The following is a 25,840-nucleotide window of genomic DNA, read 5'->3' on the forward strand; positions in this document are numbered from 1 at the left end:
TATTTTTCTGTGGCTAAACCAACTAGGCTCGTAATTTAACAATTGTATTCGTATTTACAGATGGCATACAAGTTTGTTATTAAGGCACATGAAAGTTCACATGTTCCAGAAGGCATTTCCGCCAAAAAACGCATTTTGATAAAACATTTTAAAAAGTTCACGTTCAAATGTGATGTAGTGACCAGCAACATACGCCTAGTTTCCTGAAACGAGTCACAAGAACATAAATCACTATAATGAACCAACACAACCTGACACTCATTGACAAGAAATTCCATCGACTTAGTGGGCCTTCACATGTCATAGAAATTGCAGCTCTCCAATGTCAATGCCATCCTGAATCTGTCTGAATCTTTGATTTTTATTAGGATCCCCATTAGCTGACGCCAATGGCGACAACTAGTCTTCCTGGGGTCCCACACAGCCAAATTCTTTGCAGTATTACTTTAGTGCCTTGTTTGCAAACAGGATGCATGTCTTGGAATATATCTGTACAGGATTCCTTTTTTAACTCTGTCATTTACGTTAGTATTGTGGATTAACTACAATGTTGTTGATCCATCCTCCGATCACAGCCATTAAACTATGTAACTGTTTTAAAATCCCCATTGGCCTCAGCAGTTTATGTTCACTCCTACAACTGATTTAGGAAGGACGCCTGTATCTTTGTATTGACTGGTTGTATTGTAATTAATAACTTCACCATGCTCAAAGCGATATTCAACGTCTGTTTTTTTACCAAAAGGTACACTTCGTGAAGCACTGGAAAACCTCACTGGTCTTTGTGACTTAATCTGTGAAAACACATTAATTTCCAAAAGTTTGCTAAGAGCCGGCATCAAGCTGATTGGTCAACTGTTAGAATCAGTAAAGGGCGCTTTGCCATTCTTGGGTAGCAGAATGACTTAAGCTTACCTCCAGGTCTGAGGACAAACACTTTTCTCCAGGCAATATAGTCCGCTACCATTCTCAGTAGCTTTCCATCTAAATTGTCAATGCCAGGTGGTTTCTCATTAAGTGATAATGCCCGAGAAGCCGGTGTTTGGAGGATATATCAGCACAGGTTTTGTTAGGCCAGAGAAGAACAGTTCCAATATATCCCCCAAACACCGGCTTTGAGGGCATTATCACTTTTATACAACGGGTAACCAACATACAGTATTCAAATAATGATTGACATATTTTCACTAAAAACATAATTTTGATGATATTATTCTTTCGTTGTTCATTCTAAATGTTCCATTGCAATACTGGCAAGCAACGTTCTTATCCCTTGCTTGCTAGCTAGCCAACTACGGCGAATTTACAGTCACGTCAAACAGTGCAGACAGAATAACAACAGTAGCTGCAGTTGTTTAAGCTGTTGCTTTCTAGTGACATTTATTTGGATACATCCATAACAATGAGCTAATGAGGCACGATTTTGCATGGCATAGCAAATGTGCCCTCTCGTTAGGACACTGTTGTTCAGAGGAACTAGCCAAAAACACAGCTAACACGATATCTTCAAACTGAAGCTGGAAAGACCGCAAACTAGCTGCACTTCAATTCGTTTTACCTTTTTTCAAATTGACATTTCTTGTATATATCCATAAAAATGATGTCAGCTGATTCATGATTTTGACTGGCTGAGAAACACTGCCTGCCTCTCTCGTCATGACTCCCGACCACTACACGTTCATTACTATGGGACAGTTGGAGTTGAATATTGAAACAATGTTGCAAAATGTCGGAGAGACATTAGGTTAATACAAACATCCGCTGTTGAAATCTAAATGTTAGTCTAAAAGTAATGTGATATAATGTCTAGATGCTTTTTATAGTGGAGAGTCTGACGAGACAATGGATTGCGCAGTCAAATGGAACAGAGTAAATAGGCATTTTAACATCATAGATTTAGCCAGTGGTAACTTGTGGAATAGACACCGGCTGGAATGCAGTTTTAACCAAATCAGCATTCAGGATTAGACCCAGCCGTTGTATAAATATTGATGGACAACAATCATTTTTCCACCTCTCCCACACTAACTTTACAGAATTCAAAATTACAATCCTTTCCTTTCATTATTAGGTATTTCATGCATGAATATGATGGCTCACAGTTTGTTATTGGCATTTCATGTCTGAGTTTGCCCACTTTGCCAATTAAATAGTTGTAATTGGAAATATGAGCCTTCTGATTCAATGAAAGATGGAGTTGAATGAGTCTTTCTGCCTATAATTTCATTTAAAGTAAATCATATTTTTATATTATTTATTTTATTTTCATAATACAGTTTCTTCTTTTTGTTCAGTTTAGTCAAATAATGTCTCAATTTACAGTAAATTTGCCAATCAGATGTGTAGCCAGAATTATTAGCCACTCCTTTTGATTCATCTCTCTCAACCATGCAGTTTTTCAATTCCTCATCAAGCCACTGAGCCTTAAAGAGAAACTCCACTACTTTTAAACCTCCTTTTCATAGTATCCAGCAAATACCAGTGTCAACATACAGTGCCTTCAGAAAGCATTCACACACCTTGACTTTTTCCACATTGTGTTACAAGGAAGGATTCAAATTGATTTTAATTGTCATATTTTGTCAATGATATACAAAATACTCTAATGTCAAAGTGGAAGGAAAAAGTCTAACATTGTAAAACAAATATATACACACACAATACCGTTCAAAAGTTTGGGGTCACTTAGAATTTCCTTGTTTTTGAAAGAAACACTTTTTTTGTCTATTAAAATAACATCAAATTGATCAGAAATACAGTGTAGAGATTGTTAATGTTGTAAATGACTATTGTAGCTGGAAACGGCAGATTCATTATGGAATATCTACATAGGCGTACAGAGGCCCATTATCAGCAACCATCACTCCTGTGTTCCAATGGCACGTTGTTTTATCAAATCCAAGTTTATCATTTTAAAAGGATAATTGATCATTAGAAAACCCTTTTGCAATTATGTTATCACAGCTGAAAACTGTTGTCCTGATTAAAGAAGCAATAAAACTGGCCTTCTTTAGACTAGTCCAAGATGGCGTAGCAGTGCAGACGTTGTTTGTGGTTCTCCCGTGTACATTTTGTCTTTTTCGTCTTTTTTGTTCACATTTCAATATATTTTCAATCTCTTTTTCCATTTCTAAATTAAATATACCTTTCGGCAACCCGCCTCACCCAATGTGATACGGATCTGTTATTTTTTAGACCTTATAGCCAGAACCTCCATCAGGAGATAGCCATCAGGAGCTAACCAGCTAATTAGCTACTAACTATTTAGTCATGGTTAGCCACTGCTAACGGCCTTTACCTTTTGCACAGACACCAGCAGCTTTTAGCCTGGATAATACTTGCCAGCCTGCCAGTATGGGACTGTTTTTCTCCACTACAACACCGGATTCCTGCCGTAAGCCCTGGACCATTACTCCTGATCATCACAGCTAGTTAGCTGCCACTGAGTGTCCCAGCCCTGAAGCTAGCCTTGAGCCAGGCCCACATCCCGGCCTGCTCAGTGGACCCTATGATCACTCGGCTACACAGCGGATGCCTCCCGGACTCTTCACTAACATGACTAGAATCCACTACACCACCAGATTCTTGCCGTAAGCTCTGGACCTTTGCATCGGATCATCGCTGCTAACTAGCTGCTACCGAGTGGCTAACGCCCTTGTCCCGAAGCTAACACCAGTTAGCCGCGAGCCAGGCGCATCTCCCGGCTAGCAAACAAAATTACTCCAGATACAATACCTCTTTTACTAACTGGCCTGGACCCTTTGTCGACACGGAGCCCCACTGTTCCATTACGACTGGTCTGCCAACGTAATTCCATCTGTTGTGCCCTCAACCGGCCTTTGCCGAACGTCGGAGCAAACGCTTCTACTAGCCCCGGCCTGCTATGTCTCCCGCTTGGCTACATAGCTGATGCCTGCTGGACTGTTCATTAAATCACGGAACTCCATTTTGTTTATGTCGGCACTAGCCTCGAACTCAGGCCCTGTGTGTAGTTAACTGACCCTCTCTGCCCATTCATCGTCATTTTACCTGATGTTGTCTTAGCTGATTAGCTGTTGTTGTCTTACCCGTTGTTGTCTTAGCTAGCTCTCCCAATCAACACCTGTGATTGACATTAGAGAGAGACATAAAGCAATATGCCTTGTATACTGTTGTTTAGGATAGTTTTCATTGTTTTAGGTAACTGCGGAGCCCCTAGTCCCACTCAACATGCCTCAGATACCTCCTTTGTCCCACCTCCAACTAATGCGGTGATCTCACCCAGCATAACTAGTGCATCCAGAGATGCAACCTCTCTTATCATCACTCAATGCCTAGGTTTACCTCCACTGTACCCGCACCCTACAATGTCTGTATGCCCTGAATCTATCCTACAACACCCAGAAATCTGCTCCATTTATTCTCTGTCCCCAACGCACTAGACGACCAGTCTTGATAGCCTTTAGCCGTACCCTCATCCTGCTCCTCCTCTGTTCCTCAGGTGATGTGGAGGTTAACCCAGGCCCTGCATGTCCCCAGGCGCTCTCATTTGTTGACTTCTGTAACCGTAAAAGCCTTGGTTTCATGCATGTTAACATCAGAAGCCTCCTCCCCAAGTTTGTTTTACCCACTGCTTTAGCACACTCCGCCAACCCTGATGTTCTTGCCGTGTCTGAATCGTGGCTTAGGAAGGCCACCAAAAATTCTGAGATTTCCATCCCTAACTATAACATCTTCCGACAAGATATAACTGCCAAAGGGGGAGAAGTTGCAATCTGCTCTTATATTCCTTGGACTTTACAGGGTCCCAAACATTTTGGGAGTTAGAGCTACAGGATGCACATTTCTGTTTGAAAAAAGCTGCCTTAGCCAGCTTTTTTCAAACAGAAATGTGCATCCTGTAGCTCTAACTGTTTGGGACCCTGTAAAGTCCAAGGAATATAAGAGCACCTCCTCCCAGCTGCCCACTGCACTGAGGCTAGGAAACACTGTCACCACCAATAAATCCACGATAATTGAGAATTTCAATAAGCATTCTCTACGTCTGGCCATGCTTTCCTCCTGGCTACCCCAACCCCGGCCAACAGCTCCGCACCCCCGCAGCTACTTGCCCAAGTCTCCCGAGCTTCTTCTTCACCCAAATCCAGATAGCAGATGGTCTGAAAGAGCTGCAAAACCTGGACTGGCTCCAGGTCATCTATAAGTCTTTGCTAGGTAAAGCTCTGTCTTATCTCAGCTCACTGGTCACGATAACAACACCCACCCATGGCACGCGCTCCAGCAGGTATATCTCACTGGTCATCCCCAAAGCCAACACCTCTTTTGGCCGCCTTTCCTTCCAGATCTCTGCTGCTAATGACTGGAACGAATTGTCAAAAATCGCTGAAGTTGTCTCCCTCACTAACTTTAAACATCAGCTATCTGAGCAGCTTACCGATCGCTGCAGCTGTAAATAGCCCATCCAATCTACTTACCTCATCCCCGTATTGTTTTTATTTCGTTTTTTTCTCTTTTGCACACCAGTATTTCTACTTGCACATCATCTGCACATCTATCACTCCAATGTTATTTTGCTAAATTGTAATTACTTCGCTACTATGGCCTATTTATTGCCTTACCACCTCACGCCATTTGCACACACTGTATATAGACTTTTTTCTATTGTCATTGACTGTACATTTGTTTATTCCATGTGTAACTCTGTGTTGTTGTTTGTGTCACACTGCTTTGCTTTATTTTTTTGGCCAGGTCGCAGTTGTAAATGTTCTCAACTGGCCTACCTGGTTAAATAAAGGTGAAATAAAACAAATATAAAAAATCTGGAGCATCAGCCTTTGTGGGTTTGATTACAGGCTCAAAATGGCCAGCAACAAAGAACTTTCTAATGAAACTCGTCAGTCTATTCTTTTCTGAGAAATGAAGGCTATTCCATGAGAGAAATTGTCAATAAACTGAAGATCTCGTACAACGCTGTGTACTACTCCATTCACAGAACTGCGCAACCTGGCTCTAACCAGAATAGAAAGAGGAGTTGGAGGCCCTGGTGCACAACTGAGCAAGAGGACAAATACATTAGTGTCCAGTTTGATAAACAGACACCTCACAAGTCCTCAACTGGCAGCTTCATTAAATAGTATGCGCAAAAACACCAGTCTCAACGTCAACAGTGAAGAGGTGACTCCGGGATGCTGGCCTTCTAGGCAGAGTTCCGCTGTCCAGTGTCTGTGTTCTTTTGCCCATCTTAATCTTTTATTTTTATTGGCCTGTCTGAGATATGGCTTTTTCTTTGAAACTCTGCCTAGAAGGCCAGCATCCTAGAGTTGCCTCTTCACTGTTCATCTGTGGAGATGGGAGAACCTTCCAGAAGGAAAACCATCTCTGCAGCACTCCACCAATCAGGCTATGGTAGAGTGGCCAGGCGGAACCCTCTCATCAGTAGAAGGCACATGACAGCCCGCTTGGAGTTTTCCTAAAAGGCACCTAAAGGACTCTCAGACATTGAGAAACAAGATTCTGTGGTCTGATTTATCTGTATTTTTTTAAAACTGTATTGTTGGTCAGGGGCTCGTAAGTAAGCATTTCACTGTTGTATTCGGCGCATGTGACTAATACGATTTGGTTCGATTTTTGATACCATCCCTACAGTGAAGCATGGTGGTGGCAGCATCATGCTGTGGGGATGTTTTTCAGCGGCAGGGACTGGGAGACTAGTCAGGATCGAGGGAAAGATGACCGGAGCAACGCACAGAGAGATCCTTGATGAAAACCTGTTCAAGACCTCAGACTGGGGCGAAAGTTTTCCTTCTAACAGGACAATAACCATAAGCACACAACCAAGACAACGCAGGAGTGGATTCGGGACAAGTCTCTGAATGTCCTTGAGTGGCCCAACCAGAGCCCGGACATCTCTGCAGAGTCCTGAAAATAGCTGTGCAGCAACACTCCCCATACAACCTGAAAGAGCTTGAGAGGATCTGCAGAGCAGAATAGGACAAACTCTCCAAATACAGGTGTGCCAAGCTTGTAGCGTCATAATCAAGAAGACGCAAGGCTGTAATCGCTGCCATAGGTGCTTCAACAAGAACTTAGCAAACATTTCTAAAAACCTGTTTTTGCTTTGTCATTATTGGGGTTGTGTGTGTAGATTGAGGAAAAACAAAACAAAATTTTGAATAAATTAAGGGGTCTGAATATTTTCCAAATGGACTGTAAATATTAACACACATTGAATATGTGAAGCCAAGTAGATTTTCAAAAACAGAGGCATGGAAGTGCCACTCGTAGTCCTAGATATACCAAGTGCCTTATGAAACCATTTTAAAGACAGAATAACACATTCAATACAATATAAACAAGGGCAACTTATATGCAGGCAAAGGAGTTTGAGTGTAATCATGCTGGCCATTTTGGATTCAAAATAAAATGGATTTACAGCAAAATAGTCTTTATGGGCATGAGAGTTGTACACAATCCTGAAAAAAAATGCCTCTTATATACAAAATACATATTTACACATGATTTAACCTCCATCAAATGGTATTATGGCGGCCATATGGGATTTTGGATACCATATTGAATTTGAGACAAAATCCACAGTGGCCCCAAAGATCATCTGTGGTGGCTCCCGACTTAATTACTAGAGTTGGGTCTAAAAATACAAAATCCCTCAAGGATCCTTGGACCTAAAAAAAAAATCGAATTCCGATGTCTGAACCCACTTGTTTTCCTCAGAGCAGATTATACTAGCCATAACACACACAAAAACATGTGGAACTATATGTATTTTGTCAGGCAGAATTTGACTTGGAAAGTTGTCTATTAAATCAGCTACCAAAAAGTAAAGCTTACATTCATCATAGATATTAATAGTTGACGATTCCGCCGATGGTATGTCTATATTTCCAAGATGAATTAAGATTTCCTGATGCTGTTTGTTTGTGTATGTAGGGCAGACAACTGACTACTTGTATTCCACATTTTTGTCCATCCCCCTTCCAACCAGGCATTATTCTGCACTTTTTGAGTTTAGGGTGTGTGTCACAATATCTATACATTTAACCACTTTTACAGCTAAATATTTACACAGCCATCCATTTCATATACAAATAGCCCTTAAACAGCATGGAGGTGTATTTCGTCATTGTCCTGTTGAAAAACAAATGATAGTGGGACTAAGCGCAAACCAGATGGGATGGCGTATCGCTGCAGAATGATATGGTAGCAATGCTGGTTAAGTGTGCCTTGAATTCTAAATAAATCACTGATAGTGTCACCAGCAAAGCACCCCCACACCATCACACCTCCTCCTCCTTGCTTCACGGTGGAATCACACATGCAAAGATCATCCGGTCACCTACTCTGCGTCTCACAAAGACACAGCGGTTGTAACCAAAAATCTCAAATGTGGACTCATCTGACCAAAGGACAGATTTCCACCAGTTTAATGTCCATTGCTTGAGTGTCTTGGCCCAAGCAAGTATCTTCTTCTTATTGGTGTGCTGTAGTAGTGGTTTCTTTGCAGCAATTCCACCATGAAGGCCTGATTCACGTAGTCTCCTCTAAACAGTTGATGTTGAAATGTGTCTGTTACTTGAACTCTGTGAAGCATTTATTTGGGATGCAATTTCTGAGGCTGGTAACTCTAATGAACTTATCCTCTGCAGCAGCGGTAACTCTGGGTCTTCCTTTCCTTGCCAAGATATCTGTATTTCAATTGTTTGTTTTTTATTGAGCAGAGAATAAGTGAGTATGAGTAAAGCAGAGGTTACCTAGTGTTTATTTTCAGTGTACTACTGTTGATTTAGCAATTAAATTAACTGGAAGTAAATGAATCAGACATTTTGTAATATAATTTGATGGTATGCACAAAATAGTGTGTGAGGATTTGGTGAGGCAAGCTGATCCTAGATCAGGTCCCGTGTGGCTCAGTTGGTAGAGCATGGCGCTTGCAACGGCAGGGTTGTGGGTTCAATTCCCACGGGGGGACCAGGATGAATATGTATGAACTTTCCAATTTGTAAGTCGCTCTGGATAAGAGCGTCTGTTAAATGTAAATGTAAATCTGAGCATAAGGCACATCTTCTCAAAAGTCTTACCTGCAGGTCAGTGAGCAGGTTGCTGGTCTCTCTCACTCTGGCTCTGGTGGTGTCCAGCTCAATGCATAGTTTCTCCTGGGTGTCCTTCAGACTGGAGATGTGGCTGTGTGCAGAGCCAAGGTTTTGCTCCCCTTCCTTCACCAACTCCTGAAGGTGAGACACCTGCAGTGGATGGGAAATGAGGTCAGATGTCGTGCAACTCAAGGACCAAATCAGGTAGTAGTGGCAGAGAGGTTGCAAAAGGGAAGGGTATATTACTGTAAATGTTCTAAGTTTACCAGAAAACTACAAGAATGTTGGTATCTTAAGGATTTTATGTGATCTATCACAGGACATTTAGTGGCTGTTTTGGGTACTTCAGAATATCACAGTATCACAGTAATTCAAATCAAATGGTATTTGTCACGAGCCGAATTCAACAGCTGTAGACCTTACAGTGAAATGCTTACTATCAAGCCCTTAACCAACAACGCAGTTCAAGAAATAGAGTTGAGAAAGTATTTACTAAATAAACAAAGAAAAGTAATAAAAAGTAACACAATAAAATAACAATAACGAGGCTATATACAGGGTGTACCGGTACCGAGTCAATGTGCGGGGGTACAGGTTTGTCGAGGTAATTTGTACATGTAGGTAAGGTTAAAGTGACTATGCATAGATAATAAACAGTGAGTAGCAGCAGTATAAAAACAAAAAGGAGGGGGGGGGGGGGGGGTCAATGTAAATAGTCTGGGTGGCCATTTGATTAATTAAAGCTGTTAAGGAGCCTGTTGGACCTTGGTGTTCCCGTACCGCTTGCCATGTGGGAGCAGAGAGAACAGTCTATGACTTGGGTGACTGGAGTCTTTCACAATTGTTAGGGCCTTCCTCTGACACTGCCTAGTGTATAGGTCCTGGATGGCAGGAAGCTTGGCCCCCGTGATGTACTGGGCCGTACGCACTACCATCTGTAGCGCATTACGGTCGGATGCCGAGCAGTTGCCATACCAGGCAGTGATGCAACCGGTCAGGATGCTCTCAATGGTCCAGCTGTAGAACTTTGAGGATCTGGGGACCCATGCCAAATCTTTTCAGTCTCCTGGAGGGGGAAAAGGCATTGTCGTGCCCTCTTCACAACTTTCTTGGTGTGTTTGGATCATGATAGTTTGTTGGTGATCTGGACAGCAAGGAACTTGAAACTCTTGAACTGCTCCACTACAGCCCCATCGATGTGAATGGGGGCCTGTTCGGCCCTCCTTTTTCCTGTAGTCCACGATCAGCTCCTTAGTCTTGCTCAATTTGAGGGAGAGGTTGTTGTCCTGGCACCACACTGACAGAATTCTGACCTCCTCCCTATCGGTGATCAGGCCTACCACCGTTGTGTCGTCAGCAAACTTAATGACAGTTTTGTAGTCGTACTTGGCCATGCAGTCGTGGATGAACAGGGAGTACAGGATGGACCGAAGCACGCAACCCTGAGGGGCCCCTGTGTTGAGGATCAGCGTGGCGGATGTGTTGTTGCCTACCCTTACCACCTGGGGGCGGACCGTCAGGAAATCCAGGATCCAGTTGCAGAGGGAGGTGTTTAGTCCCAGTGTCCTTAGCTTAGTGATGAGCGTGGAGGGCACTATGGTGCTGAACGCTGAGCTGTAGTCAATGAACAGCATTCTCACATAGGTGTTCCTTTTGTCCAGGTGGGAAAGGGCAGTGTGGAGTGCGATTGAAATCTGTTGGAGCGGTATGCAAATTGAAGTGGTTCTAGGGTTTCCGGGATGATGGTGTTGATGTGAGCCATGACCAGCCTTTCGAAACACTTCACGGTTACCGACGTGAGTGCTACGGGGCGGTAGTCATTTAGGCAGGTTACCATCACTTTCATGGGCACAGGGGCTATGGTGGTTGGTCTGCTTGAAACATGTTGGCATTACAGACTCGGTCAATGAGAATATGAAAATGTCAGTGAAGACACTTGCCAGTTGGTCCGCGCATGCTCTGAGTACACGTCCTGGTAATCTGTCTGGCCAACACGGCCTTGTGAATGTTGACCTGTTTAAAAGGTCTTGCTCACATCGGCTAAGGAGAGCGTGATCAACTCTAGCCAATTTTGTTTTGTCGACGTTTAGGAAATGTACTGACAATTTGAGAGTTGTAATCTGGTCTTTCATGAGTAATTTTATCTGACAGGTACGTTAATTGCATAATTGGATGGAAACCTGGTTTATGTCAAAGACTTTCCTTACCTCTTGATTGGCTATATTGAGCTTGGCAGAAAGCTCCTTCTTCAGGTTGTCCAGTTGCTGATGGAGACAGTTCTTCTGCTCCTCCAATGAGAGTCGCCGAATCTCAAACTCCTGCCCCATTTCCTAAAGTGACAGTCAATACCCAGATGAGGTTGAGATGCAACAAAGGAGCTGAACTTCGCATGGAGCACTGGTTTTCTTAAAAGGATACTGAAGGGAGATTAAATGCATCATCGTGCTAAAATAAGCTTGATTGCTATGCAAAACCCACAAGAACAAACCAGTGATTTAGCTGATCTCACATTGATAACGGACAGCTGCAACTTTCTTCGTCTAGGTTTTCTATTCCCGCCCCCAATGAAATAACGACCTATCAAGAGCACCGGAAATCATAAGGCTGATGAATGTAAAATAATTCAAGAATAAAGGACTAGTAGGTCTATATTTCATTAAAACCTTTAATAAAAAATTGGAAATTTAATATAATATGTGCAATTTTAAATAACTTTGAGACTACATTTTCTTTTAATAAAAATTATAGATTATATAACTCAATCACGCACTGAGACTGCTTTAAATTTGCCTGACAGTCATTGACATTTCTGTGCTTAACTTGAGGAACATGTCGCAGTGGCGGGTAGTATATGGGGCTTTGGTGACAAAACGGATGGCACTGTGATAGACAGCATCCAATTTGTTGAGTAGAGTGTTGGAGGCTATTTTGTAAATGACATCGCCGAAGTTGAGGATCGGCAGGATAGTCAGTTTTACGAGGGTATGTTTGGCAGCATGAGTGAAGGATGCTTTGTTGCGAAATAGGAAGCCGATTCCAGATTCAATTTTGGATTGGAGATGCTTAATGTGAGTCTGGAAGAAGAGTTTACAGTCTAACCAGACACCTAGGTATTTGTAGTTGTCCACATATTCTAAGTCAGAACCGTCCAGAGTAGTGATGCTGGACGGGCGGGCAAGTGCGGGCAGCGATCGGTTGAAGAGCATGCATTTAGTTTTACTTTCATTTAAGAGCAGTTGGAGGCCATGGAAGGAGAGATGTATGGCATTGAAGCTCGTCTGGAGGTTAGTTAACACAGTGTCCAAAGAAGGGCCAGAGGTATACAGAATTGTGTCGTCTGCATAGAGGTGGATCAGAGAATCACCAGCAGCAAGAGTGACATCATTGATATATACAGAGAAGAGAGTCGGCCCGAGAATTGAACCCTGCGGCACCCCCATAGAGACTGCCAGAGGTCCGGACAACAGGTCCTCCGATTTGACACACTGAACTCTAGCAGAGAAGTAGTTGGTGAACCAGGCCAGGCAATCATTTGAGAAACCAAGGCTGTTGAGTCTGCCGATAAGAATGTGGTGAATACGGCTGCACAGTAATGTCTCTTATCGATGGCGGTTATGATATCATTTAGGACCTTGAGCGTGGCTGAGGTGCACCCATGACCAGCTCTGAAACCAGATTGCATAGCGGAGAAGGTACGGTGGGATTCGAAATGGTTGGTAATATGTTTGAATGGTGAATTCATCTCCCAGTGTCTGGTGGAAAGCAGACTAAACAAGTATTCCTCTAGGATGTTTCTTGTGCGTAGCTCCATTATCCAGAAAAACTTCTCAGTAATAAACGATTACAAGCATACCCATAACATGATGCAGCCACCACTATGCTTGAAAATATGAAGAGTGGTACTCAGTAATGTGTTGTATTGGATTTGCCCCAAACAAAACACTTTGTATTCAGGACAAAAAGTGAATTGCTTTGCCACATTTTTTGCAGTATTACTTTAGTGCTTTGTTGCAAATAGGATGCATGTCTTGGAATATTTTTTATTCTGAACAGGCTTCCTTAATTTCACTCTGTCAATTAGGCTAGTATTTCAACAAGCCGACCCCAACAGATGCTAAATGAAATGGGCCATGGCAGACCACCCAGACCTGACCACTCCAGATGCGGTAGTCTGGATATTGCACACTCGGGGGACTGCCTAGTGACTTACTTCTGTCCCAGCTGTAAGAATACTGTATGCTATACTGGGATCAGTGTCATCCAAGTGATAAAACCTCACAAAAGTGTGTGGTGATGCCCAACTCTCCGCAGCACAAATATCTCCTATAGTCAACCCTTTAAACAATGCCCAAGATGCTGCCAGACCCCTGGTGGAGTGGGCGCGTACACCGCTAGGTAACCCTTGCTGCTAAATGTCAGAGAGATATCCTCCACAATCCAGTGGGAGAGATGCTGCTTAAAGAGTGCCCTGCCGTGAGCTGGATTAGCAAAACAGGCAAAAAGTTGGTCACAAACAGATATCCCGGCTCCGTTCACTGTACGTGCGAAAAGCTCCCACCGGACACAGGGCATGTAACCTCTGTTGCTTTTCAGAAGCAAAAGGAGGAGACGAAAAGGGAAATTGCTCAAAAGCTAAGGACCTGTAGGACATAGCCATGACTTTCGGGGCAAAGGCCGCATTTGAACGCAACGCCACCTTATAGTCGCCCGGGTCAAACTGAGTACAGGAAGGGTGTCTGGATAACGCATGGAGGTCACATTTAGCCGAGGCCAAAGCCATGAGCAGGGAAGTTTTGGAGGAAAAGATCTTCAGATCTACTGACTCCAGAGGCTTAAAGGGGGCTGCACACAGTGTCTCCAACACCAGCACCAAGTCCCATGTGGGTGCAATAGGTTTAGGACCGTCCCCGGTGAGGTTCCGTCAATTCCCACCAGACAGCGGCAATGTAGCCTTTTAAAACGGAGAACACTTGAAATGCTCCTGTAGGAACATAAGGATAGCCCTCACAGAGCACTGAAAAGGAACAAGTGCTATATCGTGGCACCAGAGCTCATACGTTTGCCCCTTATACGCATAAAACCCTCTCGTGGAGGACGCCCTTGCAGACTGAATGGTAGCAATAACATAAAGGCAGTAAACCTCTTGCCATCAGGCACATAGGAACCAAATCTCTCACCTCACTTGCCAAACCTGCCCATGTGCCTGGGACAACAGGTCCCTGCGCAACGGGAGTATCCACAGGTCCCCGCCCAAAATGTGAATGCTCTCTGTGAACCAAGGCTGCCTTGGCCAACGGGGAGCCATAAGAATCAATGGTAAGTCCTCCTGGCGCACCCCCTCAAATATGGGCTGAATCAGAACCACTGACAGAAACACGGAAAGGAGGGTCCGAGGCCACTGGTGGCCCAGACCAAAACTTCCTTGGTCTTTGTGGTTGAATCTGTGTTGGAAATTCACTGCTCGACTGAGGGACGACCTTACAGATAATTGTATGCGTGGTGTACAGAGATGAGGTAGTCATTCAAAAATGATGTTAAACAATATTATTGCACACAGAGTGAGTCCATGCAACTTATGTGACTTGTTTAGCAAGTTTTTGCTCCTGAACTTATTTATTCACTTTGACATTATGGGGTATTGTGTGTAGGCCAGTGACAACCCCCCCCCCCAATTTAGTCAATTTTAAATTCAGATTAACACAACAAAATGTGGAAAAAGTAAAGGTTTGTGAATACTTTCTGAAGGCACTGTACGTAGGCTTGGGGGTGTGTACCAAGTTCATTGTATATGAATATATCAATAAATACTGGGCTTGAGTGTGGTTGCGTGTGTGTGTGTGTGTGTACAGAGTGTAGCATAAATAGAGTGTGTTAAATAGCGTGTATACAACAGTGTGTAGGGCAGTGTGTGTGCACTATACTCACAGCCATCAATAGATTATTCTCCTTCTCTGCAGCTTCCTGTGCGCTCTCCTCCGTCGCCCTGTGTTTCTCCGACAGCTCCTCCAGTGCCTGTGCCTGGGCCTCTTTGAATCTCACACCCTCCTCTTCGTATTTGCCCCTCAGCCTCGCTAGCTCCTTCTCATAGCCCTGCCTCTCCTCACGAAGGGACTTGGGGGGGGGAAGAGAGATAGCCAAGATTTATTTCACACCCCGGCAGATCCGAAGGGCCATAGATGCATGAAACATTTACATGTGGTGGCTGTAATGAAACAAACCACAGCTGAAATCTAATAGATGAATGTCCCCTCCTCTTAGAGAGCAGATGGGCTACTTTCATCTTAGCACAGCAAGTTTCTGCAGTGTTATTAATGGAACCCCGATGGTTCTTAAAATCAATATGTTAATGTTTTAAAATCCGCTAAAGAAATGATAAACTATGTATACTACATGACCAAAAGTATGTGGACACCTGCACTAGGCAGTCCCCTTCTGTAAGCTTGTGTGGCCTACCACTTTGCGGCTGAGCCATTGTTTCTCCTTGCACTTACAGTTGACCGGGAAGTTCTAGAAGGGCATTAATTTGACAAACTGACTTGTTGCCACGTTGAAAGTCACTGAGCTCTTCAGTAAGGCCTTTCTACTGCCAATTTTTGTCTATGGAGTTGGCATGGCTGTGTGCTCGATTTTATACACCTGTCAGCAACGGCTGTGGTGTAGCCGAAATAGCTGAATCCACTAATTTGAAGGGGTGTCCACATACATTTGTATATACACTACGCTATATGGAAGGTTATACGGTTAAACCAAGGATCATTTAGCTATTTGGTTTTACATTCAAGACCCCTTGAAGTATAAAAAAAATATCAAAAACAAATTACAGTTGGTCTTACTGCTATAAGCCCATACAAACGCATTGAAAAACAGATTCACTACATGGTACAACTGATCGTCCCCCAAAAAATCTAAAGGAAGTTTGTTCTGAAGAGTCTGTACAATAGAGATATAAGAAAGATCAGGAAACATTTATTTGTATTGAATGTACAGTATTTAACTGCTTCGTTTTTGGCAGTAAACAGTCTCCATACACAGTATACGTTACTTCCATTAATTTTTTCAACTGGTCCCGGGGGGGACGAGTCTCACCTTTCCATATTAGTGTGTAGCCCAAACTGTTCGGACACTACAGACAGAAGTTGGCAGATCGGCTGTACCAACTTCAGACCACGCTTGTGGTGGTCGTACAGCAAAACAGAGAACATGATCGTGTTTGTGAGAGTCTCATCTTTCCATATAGGGCTCAAAACAGGACAAACCGTTCGGACACGACAAACGATTTTGTGAGAAGACCGATATTCAGGATGTCTGATGGTCTGACTAACACTGCTCTAGCTCTGTCACCTTTAAACGCAGATGCGTAAGTGCGGGCATCGGCGGATGCAGAGGATTGACACACATCCAATGCAAAACTGATATCTCTAGCTTAAACTGGAAAAAGTGTTTAATGTCAATTAGATTTCCACGGGGCCGCGGAAATCGGCTCTACGGGGTTTTAAACACAAGATAGAAGGGCTGAGCTTCTTCACTAAACTTCCCCCGTTGTTTGGATCTGCTGTGAAGCTTGAGATGATTCAGTGTATTTGGCACAGCATCTACAATGAGTATTACATAATAAGAGAAAGGTTGAGATACAGAACTATTCTGTTCTGTACCAGCTCCCTGGTGGGTACCTGCCTGAGGGAACAGCTAATTCTAGAAAGCATGCATACGTTCTGAAAACATTGGCATCATCGAAAACAGAATTGCACAGTTGTATAAATATGGGCAGCTAACAACCTTTTCCAATGCCATGCCAATCAATATACAGTACCAGTCAAAATTTTGGACATAAAAACTAATTCAAGGTTTTTTTTTTTTTTGTTTTTTTACTATTTTCTACATTGTAGAATAATAGTGAAGACATCAAAACTATGAAATAACACATTTGGAATCATGTATTAACCACAAAAAAAAGTGTTAAACAAATCAAAATATATTTTATATTTGAGATTCTTCAAAGTAGCCACTCTTTGCCTTGATGACAGCTTTGCACACTCTTGGCATTCCCTCAACCAGCTTCATAAGTTAGTCACCTGGAATGCATTTCAATTCAATTAGGTGTGACTTGTTAAAAGTTAATTTGAGGAATTTATTTCCTTCTTCATGCATTTCAGCCAATCAATTGTGTTGTGACAAGGTAGGGGTAGTATACAGAAGATAGCCATATTTGGTAAAAGTCAAATAAGCAAAGAGAAACACTTCATCATTCATCATAACATGAAGATCAGTCAAGCCGCTAAATATCAAGAACTTTTCAAGTTCAAGTTGACTTGTACTGTACATAATGTATTTGGCCAAATATGTTGGCCAAACAAATGCTTCCTATCTGCGTAACTTCCCACTGTTTTCCCAGTGTCCGGATCTACTAAACACCGAGACACTAGGAGAAGCTAAATATAATATTCAGCACATCTTACAAACTGAGAGAAGTTGAATACCTGCTCCAGGGAGAGGACCTGATGTTTGTGCTGCTCGTCGGTGGCCTGGCTCTGGTTGAGCACCCTCTCCCTCTCCTCCTCCAGCCTGAGGATCTTCTCCCTCAGGCGGCTCTGCTCCAAGTCCAGGTCCCTGATAGTGGCCTCGTGGCTCATATGGGTGGCCTGTAGAGAGCCTATCTGACCTGGAGGCACACATGCAAAACAAGCAGATGGTGAGGGTGTGAAGGGCAATAGCAGAAAGGCAAGTTAAATGAGCAATGCTTTCATATCAGACACGGAACATCTGTTCTGTCAGAATATTCAAGTGGGATGAACACTCAGCCAGCACTCAAAAGTCCATGAAGTGCCCTTGTGGTTAAAATCTCACTGTAAAAAGTGCTAAGTTAGCTTAAAAGTAAAATAAAACAATATGTTTTTTCCAACAATATCTTACTGCTTTTAATGCTTGAGTTATTCATAGAACTGCAAAGGGAAGTACAACATGAGAAAGGACTTGGCACTGAGGGAGAATATAAAAGGATGATCAAACTAGCCTCGAATGACCCATTTTTCAAAACCCATTTTTCTCAAAAAGGTAAAAGCACATAGCCCTACTTCAATAAGAAACTATTTTTAAAATGTATTTTAAAAACGTACATAATCCTACTTCTCTTTGGTAAAAAAAAAAGATATATTCTCTTATCTGACCTGACAAGCTTAGCCCTATTCGCAGGAGATTAGTTTAATGGGGGTGATGGGCTTAGGTAATTATGTACACGTGCACAAATCACCACATCTGTCATTTAAGTCCCATCTGAAAGTTATATACTGTCCTCTCTGCTACCGCACGGCAAGTGGTACCGGAGCGCCAAGTCTAGGTCCAAAAGGCTCCTTAACAGCTTCTATCCCCAAGTCATAAGACTGCTGAACAAGTAATCAAATGGCCGCCCAGACTATTTACATTGACCCCCCCCCCCCCCCCCCCTCTTTTTGTTTTTACATTGCTGCTACTCGCTATTTATTATCTATGCACTTTATTGAAAAAAATATAGAATTACAAAGGGGCAGTTTGGAAAAAATGAATCCTGTACGAATCGTCCTCTGGAATAACAGACATTCTGGGGTAATAATTACATAACCATGTTCTCTAGTAATACTAGGCCTGTGCGAATATGAAAAAAAATAAGCACACAAAAAAACGGTGCGTTTTTTCTTTAATAGGCCTACCCCTCTGTCATCAAAAAAGAACATGTTCTCTTATCTGGCCAGACAACCTAATATTTCACTCTCACCCCATATACCAGGAAAACGTACAGTTACAAACATACAGGCAGCATCCCGCCAATTACCAATACATATTGAACATATTTAAAACAATTAAAAATACCAGAGATTAGTATTCTTTATCCAAACTCTCAAGCTAAATGGGGGTTAATTATCTCACTGGCTTTGTGGAGGATCTCAGTAGCCTGCTGTTGCACTCGATCTCGGCTCCCCTCCAGCTCATACTCCGTGTCCTTCAACTGCATCACCCAGATCTCCCCATCTTGGATGGCTTCCTCCAGCTGCTTGTGCAAGTTCTGAGATATCAGGTCAAGGAACAGCAACAAGAACACATTAAAACTGTAGTTTAGTTTGTAGTACTGTAGTTTAGTTTGTAGTACTGTAGTTTAGTTTGTAGACCCTTTTTTCCAATCTCAACTTTGAGGTCAAACGTATTGCTGATTTTCATCCTTCCCATATAAATCAGTGATTATTTCACAGCTGGTAAATTGAAGATCTGGCCAATCAGTGACATGAATCAATCAACAAACTACCAGGGATAAAAGAGAACCATCAGTACTCCGGACTCCAGAGCTCCAGATAGAGCTGCATTCCCACGGACACCGCAGGCCCAGACAGTCAACATTGCGGCCCAATCTGCATTTTTCATGCTGCAGGCAGGAGCTGGTGGTCAGACCGATCTAAACTCATTATCCGATGCTTGAAGTTCGGTACCCTATTCTCCTCTCCTAGTCGGGCATGCGAGATCAAGTGTGCCTATATGTGTGGTCTCAATTAAATAGAGTAGGCTATATGCATGGGCGGAGAAGCACAGGGCAGTTTAGTTCATTCCAAGGAAATGAACCTCTTAAATATGATTTGGCTATTGTTTATTACATTGTCTGGAAATAAATATTGATGACCCATTTATTTGTCTCTGCCTGCAAATCCTGCCACTTCTACGTGTAAGCATTTATATACATGTACAATGAAAGATACCGGAAACATACACAAACAGGGTAGCAGACACAAAAAGGCACACGTGAATATGCATGAGAATGTTACCTTAATGGTGCCCTCAGCATTGGTGAGGGACGCCTGCAGCCTGTTGGTCTTGTCCCTGCTTTCTCTCGCCTCCTCCTGTGCCCTCTGCAGCTCAGCCCGGAGCTTTCCCAGTGTCCTCTGCAGCACTGCCTCCTGCACCTGGAACTCCTTCCTCAGCTCCACCTCCGTCCTCTTCCAGGCCATCAGTTTCTCGGCGGTCAGCTGCTGTGTGCGCCTCATGGCTTCCAGTTCGCGTTCGTAGTAGCCCTGAGCCATGGTGAGCTTGGCTTCGTATTCCTCCACCAGATGTACTTTGCCCTTGGTCAGCTCCTCCACTCGCTCCATGAGGGCCTCCACCTCAGCCCTGTGCAGCTCCGCCAGCTTCTCCTGGTCCACGGTGGAGTTGGCGCTCTGGTTCTGCTGGCTGTGGAGCAGCTCCTGGACCTCTTGCCGGTGGGTGGCGCGTAGTTCGTCAATTGCCCTCCGCTTGTCCTGCTCGAACTGGGCCTGCGTCTGGCCAAAGGAGCGCAGCTTCTCCTCAAAGTCGCGGCGCATCTCCTCCACCTCGCGTGACATGGAGACCACGCGCTGCGTGTGTTGCGCCTCGGTACACAGCTGCGAGTCCTCCATGCGCTGGCGGTACATCTCAAACTCGGCCAATGCCTGCCGCTTCATGTGCTCGTGTAGCTCCACCGACTCCTCCAACGATTGCAGATGGCGCTTCAGGTCCACCTCGTCGACCATCTTGCTCTTATACTGCATGATCTTGTCATGCGTCTCTGTCACAATGTGCTGCACTTCGTCCTCGTGGGCCTCCCGCAGTGACTCCATCTCGTCCTCATGCTCGTCGTTCTTCGTGTTGAGGGCGTAGATAACCTAGAGCAAAAAGACAAGGGAGAGGAAAATGATGAGGGTTGAGAGGATTAGTGAGGATATAGTTAAGGATCCTCACAGCATCAAAAAGATGATGATGAATATCTAAATCAGTTAGTAAATCATAGATGACACATAACTAACAAATTAGGAAAATTGTTAATTAAAAACAAAAGCTTTAGATATATTAGGTAGTTGTTGTGGAATTGGAATTGTTAGATTACATGTTGGATATTGCTCCACTGTTGGAACTAGAAGCACAAGCATTTCGCTACACTCGCAATAACATCTGCATGTGACCAATACAATTTGATTCGCAACAATGAACACACCCTTGTCTCTGCCTGTTTACCTCGTCTAAGATGTTGCTGGTGTGTGCAACATTCCTCACATGCACAAAAAAACTTGACACTAGTTTTACCAGACATACACTACATGACCAAAAGTATTTTGACACCTGATCGGCCAACATCTCATTTCAAAATCATGGGCATTAATAGGCAGTTGGTCACCCCTTTGCTGCTATACCAGCCTCCAATGTTCTGGGAAGGCTTTCCACTAGATGTTGGAACATTGCTGTGGGGACTTGCTTCCATTCAGCTACAAGAGCATTAGTGAGGTCGGGCACTGATGTTGGGTGATTAGGCCTGGCACTCAGTCGACATTCCAATTCATCCCAAAGGTGTTCGATTGGGTTGAGGAACCCAACCTCACCAACATCAGTACCCAACCTCACAAATGTTCTTTTGGCTGAATGGAAGCAAGTCCCCACAGCAATGTTCCAACATCTAGTGGAAAGCCTTCCCAGAATATAGGAGGCTGGTATAGCAGCAAAGGGGTGACCAACTGCCTATTAATGCCCATGATTTTGGAATGAGATGTTGGATGAGCAGGTGTCCAAATACTTTAGTGTATGTGGTGTGTCTGGTAAAACTATTGTCAAGTTTTTGAATACAAGCCAAATATGGAAAGACTAGGAAAAGATTATTCCCCTTTTTCAGCAGCTAAAGCAGTTGGAGTGGGAGGGTTTCCACAATAGTCAAAGCCAACTTCTCTATTATGTAAGATCTCAATGCTCAGGGCTAACAAGGACGCATGATTTTTAAGATGGCGCCATTTGTGTTCTTTCTGCAGAATAGTAAGGGATATAATTATCTCTATTGATTACCGTCACCAGCGTGGTATTTACAACACACCAAACAAAAGAAAATGTACGGAAAATGGGAGGGACTACATGAACTTGTTCTTGTTTCAAAACGTGTTCTGTTACAAAATGGTTTGTTGCGAACTAATGAATATGACCATGCCCTTCATCTATACAACCACAGGATGCCATGTAACGTGTATCCCACTGGCAACTGGTTGAATAGCATTAGAACAATTGTCCTCGTGATGCATTTAGAGAATTTGATCAGTAAAGATTTGGAGGCTATGAAATGATATATTGTTACATAAATGCTCGCTTTAGTTGAAGGCTTAGTCAAAGGCTACACAACAGAAAACAGCCATGATAGCTGGCGTCAACTTGCCAAAGTCAGTCATCGGTTGTCATGACATATGGATATGAGGATGTGCGGAGGAGGATACACCTCTTCATCCTTTCTACGCTGGCTCAGGACATTCCCACTAGCCAAGCAAGCAGCGTGTTGGCGGGTGCTGCATTAAAAAAACACTGTAAAGGGGTTACCAGGAATTTGACAGTAGTTTACAGGCAGCTCAGAGGCAGTAAAAGTCTGTATTTCATATTACAGTACACTTACTGTAATATAAATACAGTATCAAAGCAAGTACTGTGTAATGACACCCAGTACAATACTGTAAAATGTACTGTATTATACTGTAAAAAAAAAAGTTTATGCTTTCGGAATGAATTAATAAATGGATGAATAAATTAATGAAATTCGTTGAGAGGTGTTTATACTTCATAGTATTTTACTGTAATTAAAAGGGATTGGTGCAAGCAGTTTGGTTGGCTGCTAGGTAAATTGTTAACAGACATTACAGAATATTAGGAGATTTATATCACTTGCACTTCTAGAGGCCTTAAAGGCTTCCAAACTTGCAGCAACTACTGGGCAAAACAGACCAAAGGGACATGGCAAAATGCTAAACCATTTAAGATTTAAGTCTTGCTGCCATTCCAATCTGTCCCCTACACATTTTAAATTGATGGAGACCTATAATCACATAGGAGTTAAATTGGTAAATTGGTAATAGGAGTTAAATTGGACCCATACAAATCAGCTGGGCTTGACAATCTGGACCCTCTATTTCTGAAACTGTCCGCCGCCATTGTCGCAGCTGAGCAGCTAACTGATCGCTGCAGCTGTACATAGTCCATCGGTATATAGCCCACCCAATTTACCTACCTCATCCCCATACTGTTTTTATTTATTTACTTTTCTGCTCTTTTGCACACCAGTATCTCTACTTGCACATGATCATCTGATGATTTATCACCCCAGTGTTAATCTGCTAAATTGTAATTATTCGCTCCTATGGCCTATTTATTGCCTACCTCCTCATGCCTTTTGCACACATTGTATATAGATTCTCTTTTTTTCCCACTACTATGTTATTGACTTGTTTATTGTTTACTCCATGTGTAACTCTGTGTTGTTGTCTGTTCACACTGCTATGCTTTATCTTGGCCAGGTCGCAGTTGCAGTTCTCAACTAGCCTACCTGGTTAAATAATGGTGAAATAAAAAATAAATAAAACAATTCTCGCTCACAGGTGTAACAAATATAGCCTCTTACAAGGCACAATCTAAAATAGTTTTATGAGCCAGAAACAACAATACCATGCACCCACTAGTGGCGCTCCAAAAAATACAGTAAGGTACTGTATTCTGTGGGGTGGAATTACAGTACCATTCAAAATACAGCAAGTATTTTCCCACCTACAAAATTTTCCAATACACCATAATTTACAGTATGCTGCAGTAAAACATTTCCGAGTATTTTACTTTTGATAATACAAAAAATTATTCACAATTTTTCATTACAATGAAGATACCAATAATGACCAATATTTACACCAAATATTCTCCTGTTTTTACAGTACTTCAAGTAAGGTATGAGACTCAAAAGTTCTGTATATATGATGGAATTCCCCTTACTAATATATCAGTGTGTAGTATGTGAAAATCTTTACAGTGTCTTCAGAAAGTATTTAAACCTCTTGACTTTTTACACATTTTGTTATACAAAGTAGGATTAAACTTAATTTGATTGTCATTTTTTTGTCAACGATCCACAAACAATACTCTAATGTCAAAGTGGGAAAAAAATGATATGGATTTAAAAAATAAATAATGATAAATAAACAAATCAACCCAGAGTCAATACATCTTAAAATCAGCAATTACAGCTACATGATTGGCAGTGATTACAACTGAGTGTTTTGGGGTACTGTAAATCTCTAAGAGCTTCGCATACCTGGATTGTACAATATTTGCCCATTATTATTTTTATTTCTTCAAGCTCTTTCAAGTTGGTTGTTGATCATTGCTAGATAGCCGTTTTCAAGTCTTGCCATAGATTTTCAAGCCGATTTAAGTCAAAACTGTAACGTCGCTACTCAGGAACATTCAATGTCATTTTGGTAAGCAACTGCAGTGTATATTTGGCCTTGTGTTTTAGGTTATTGTCCTGCTGAAAGGTGAATTTGTCTCCCAGTGTCTGTTGGAAAGCAGACTAAACTAGGTTTTCCTCTATGATTTTTCCTGTGCTTAGCTGTATTACATATATTTTTTATCCTAAATAACTCCCTAGTCCTTGCCGATGACAAGCATACTCATAACATGCTGCAGCCACCACTATGCTTGAAAATATGAAGAGTGGTACTCAGTGATGTGTTGTGTTTGCCCGTAATGGTGTTAAACCACTCAGTTTTCTCCTATCACAGCCATTAAACTCTGCAACTGTTTTAAAATCAACATTGGCCTCATGGTGAAATCCCTGAGCGGTTTCCTCCCTTTCCAGCAACTAAGTTAGGAAGGACAAAAAACTCTATAAACAAAGTTTCACTTTGACATTATGGGGTGTGTAGATCAGTTACACAAAATCTCAATTTAATCTATATTAAATTCAGGCTATAACACAAAACATTTTGAAAAGTGTAAATACTTTGAAGGCTAGTGACAGAAAATCACAATTCAAAAGTAATATCCTGTCAGTTAAATGTTTTTTGTCCTACTGTAGCTGACACTGAATGACTATATAAACCATACAGTATATAATAACAGACCATCTTTCAGGAATTATGTAAGACAATACATTTCCTGCTGTTCACAAATGTATCAGGCCTCAACAGAATTGCAGTATTCCTAGGTGGCACAATAACATCGAATTGTATATTCCCTTAGCGATGAGTGAGCACTCCAACAGGGACATTTAAATGCTTTTCTTCAGCATCAGAGAGTGTGATTTTCACTATAAAAACATAGCCTTTACTAAATTATTCTAATCATATCACAAAGACACTGTAGCCTAGGTGAATTTATAATGAATTACATAATTTCCATTGCCAGCAGGACAAATAAATGCATTGGCCTGTACTGTGACAGTTTGCAAGAAAACGTGCGCATCAACAAACCTTTGTCAGCTGTGCTATTTTCTTACTCATTTTCAGATGCAGGTCTTGAGTATATTCCATCGTTAAACCTGCTTCGTAAAACATGTTCGATGAATTATACTTCCCTGTACTAGTAATAATACATGGATTGCCAGATGCGATATTGTACGGTTGCTGCCAACCCGTTCCAGTCGCCATCTTCAGACACACGCTACTGTCACGACGGTCCAGCCAGAAAACGGTTCATGTGAATCAGGTGAACTAATGTTTAATAGTGGTTGTAGCATTCTCTTTTTCTGTTTACCGGTGTGATAGTAGTCGCAATCGCAGAATAGTGGTATACCTAGCGCAGATTACAAAGAGCGCCAGATGGTCGTCGTTGCAGACCGCGGAACGGGGCGCGGTTAAATGTGGGCCGGGTTAACATTTAGCCCGGCCCGTCACAGCTGTTGTCATTGGTCAAACGATCGACTTCATCAGCATAACGGAATAACGCAACGGCATGCCCTGCTAGGTTGAAGGAATTTACCCAGGCATGAT

General features: G+C 42.5%; 1 protein-coding gene across 2 annotated transcripts in view; it reads right to left on the reverse strand.

Annotated features, from left to right (window-relative positions):
* Positions 1-25,498, reverse strand: part of fam184aa (family with sequence similarity 184 member Aa) — a 60,070-nt gene extending 34,572 nt beyond the window's left edge. For both annotated transcript variants that reach the window (XM_055899167.1, XM_055899166.1), the window contains exons 1-7: positions 25,322-25,498; positions 19,871-20,725; positions 18,987-19,122; positions 17,564-17,745; positions 15,012-15,197; positions 11,294-11,416; positions 9,075-9,236 (exon numbers count right to left, since the gene is read on the reverse strand). In XM_055899167.1, coding sequence (XP_055755142.1) covers positions 9,075-9,236; positions 11,294-11,416; positions 15,012-15,197; positions 17,564-17,745; positions 18,987-19,122; positions 19,871-20,725; positions 25,322-25,498 — 1,821 coding nt within the window. The remainder of the gene's footprint in view (positions 1-9,074; positions 9,237-11,293; positions 11,417-15,011; positions 15,198-17,563; positions 17,746-18,986; positions 19,123-19,870; positions 20,726-25,321) is intronic.
* Positions 25,499-25,840: the final 342 nt, after the last annotated feature.

The sequence above is a fragment of the Salvelinus fontinalis genome, chromosome 35 (genome assembly GCF_029448725.1).
Source record: "Salvelinus fontinalis isolate EN_2023a chromosome 35, ASM2944872v1, whole genome shotgun sequence".
Taxonomy (NCBI): Eukaryota; Metazoa; Chordata; class Actinopteri; order Salmoniformes; family Salmonidae; genus Salvelinus; species Salvelinus fontinalis.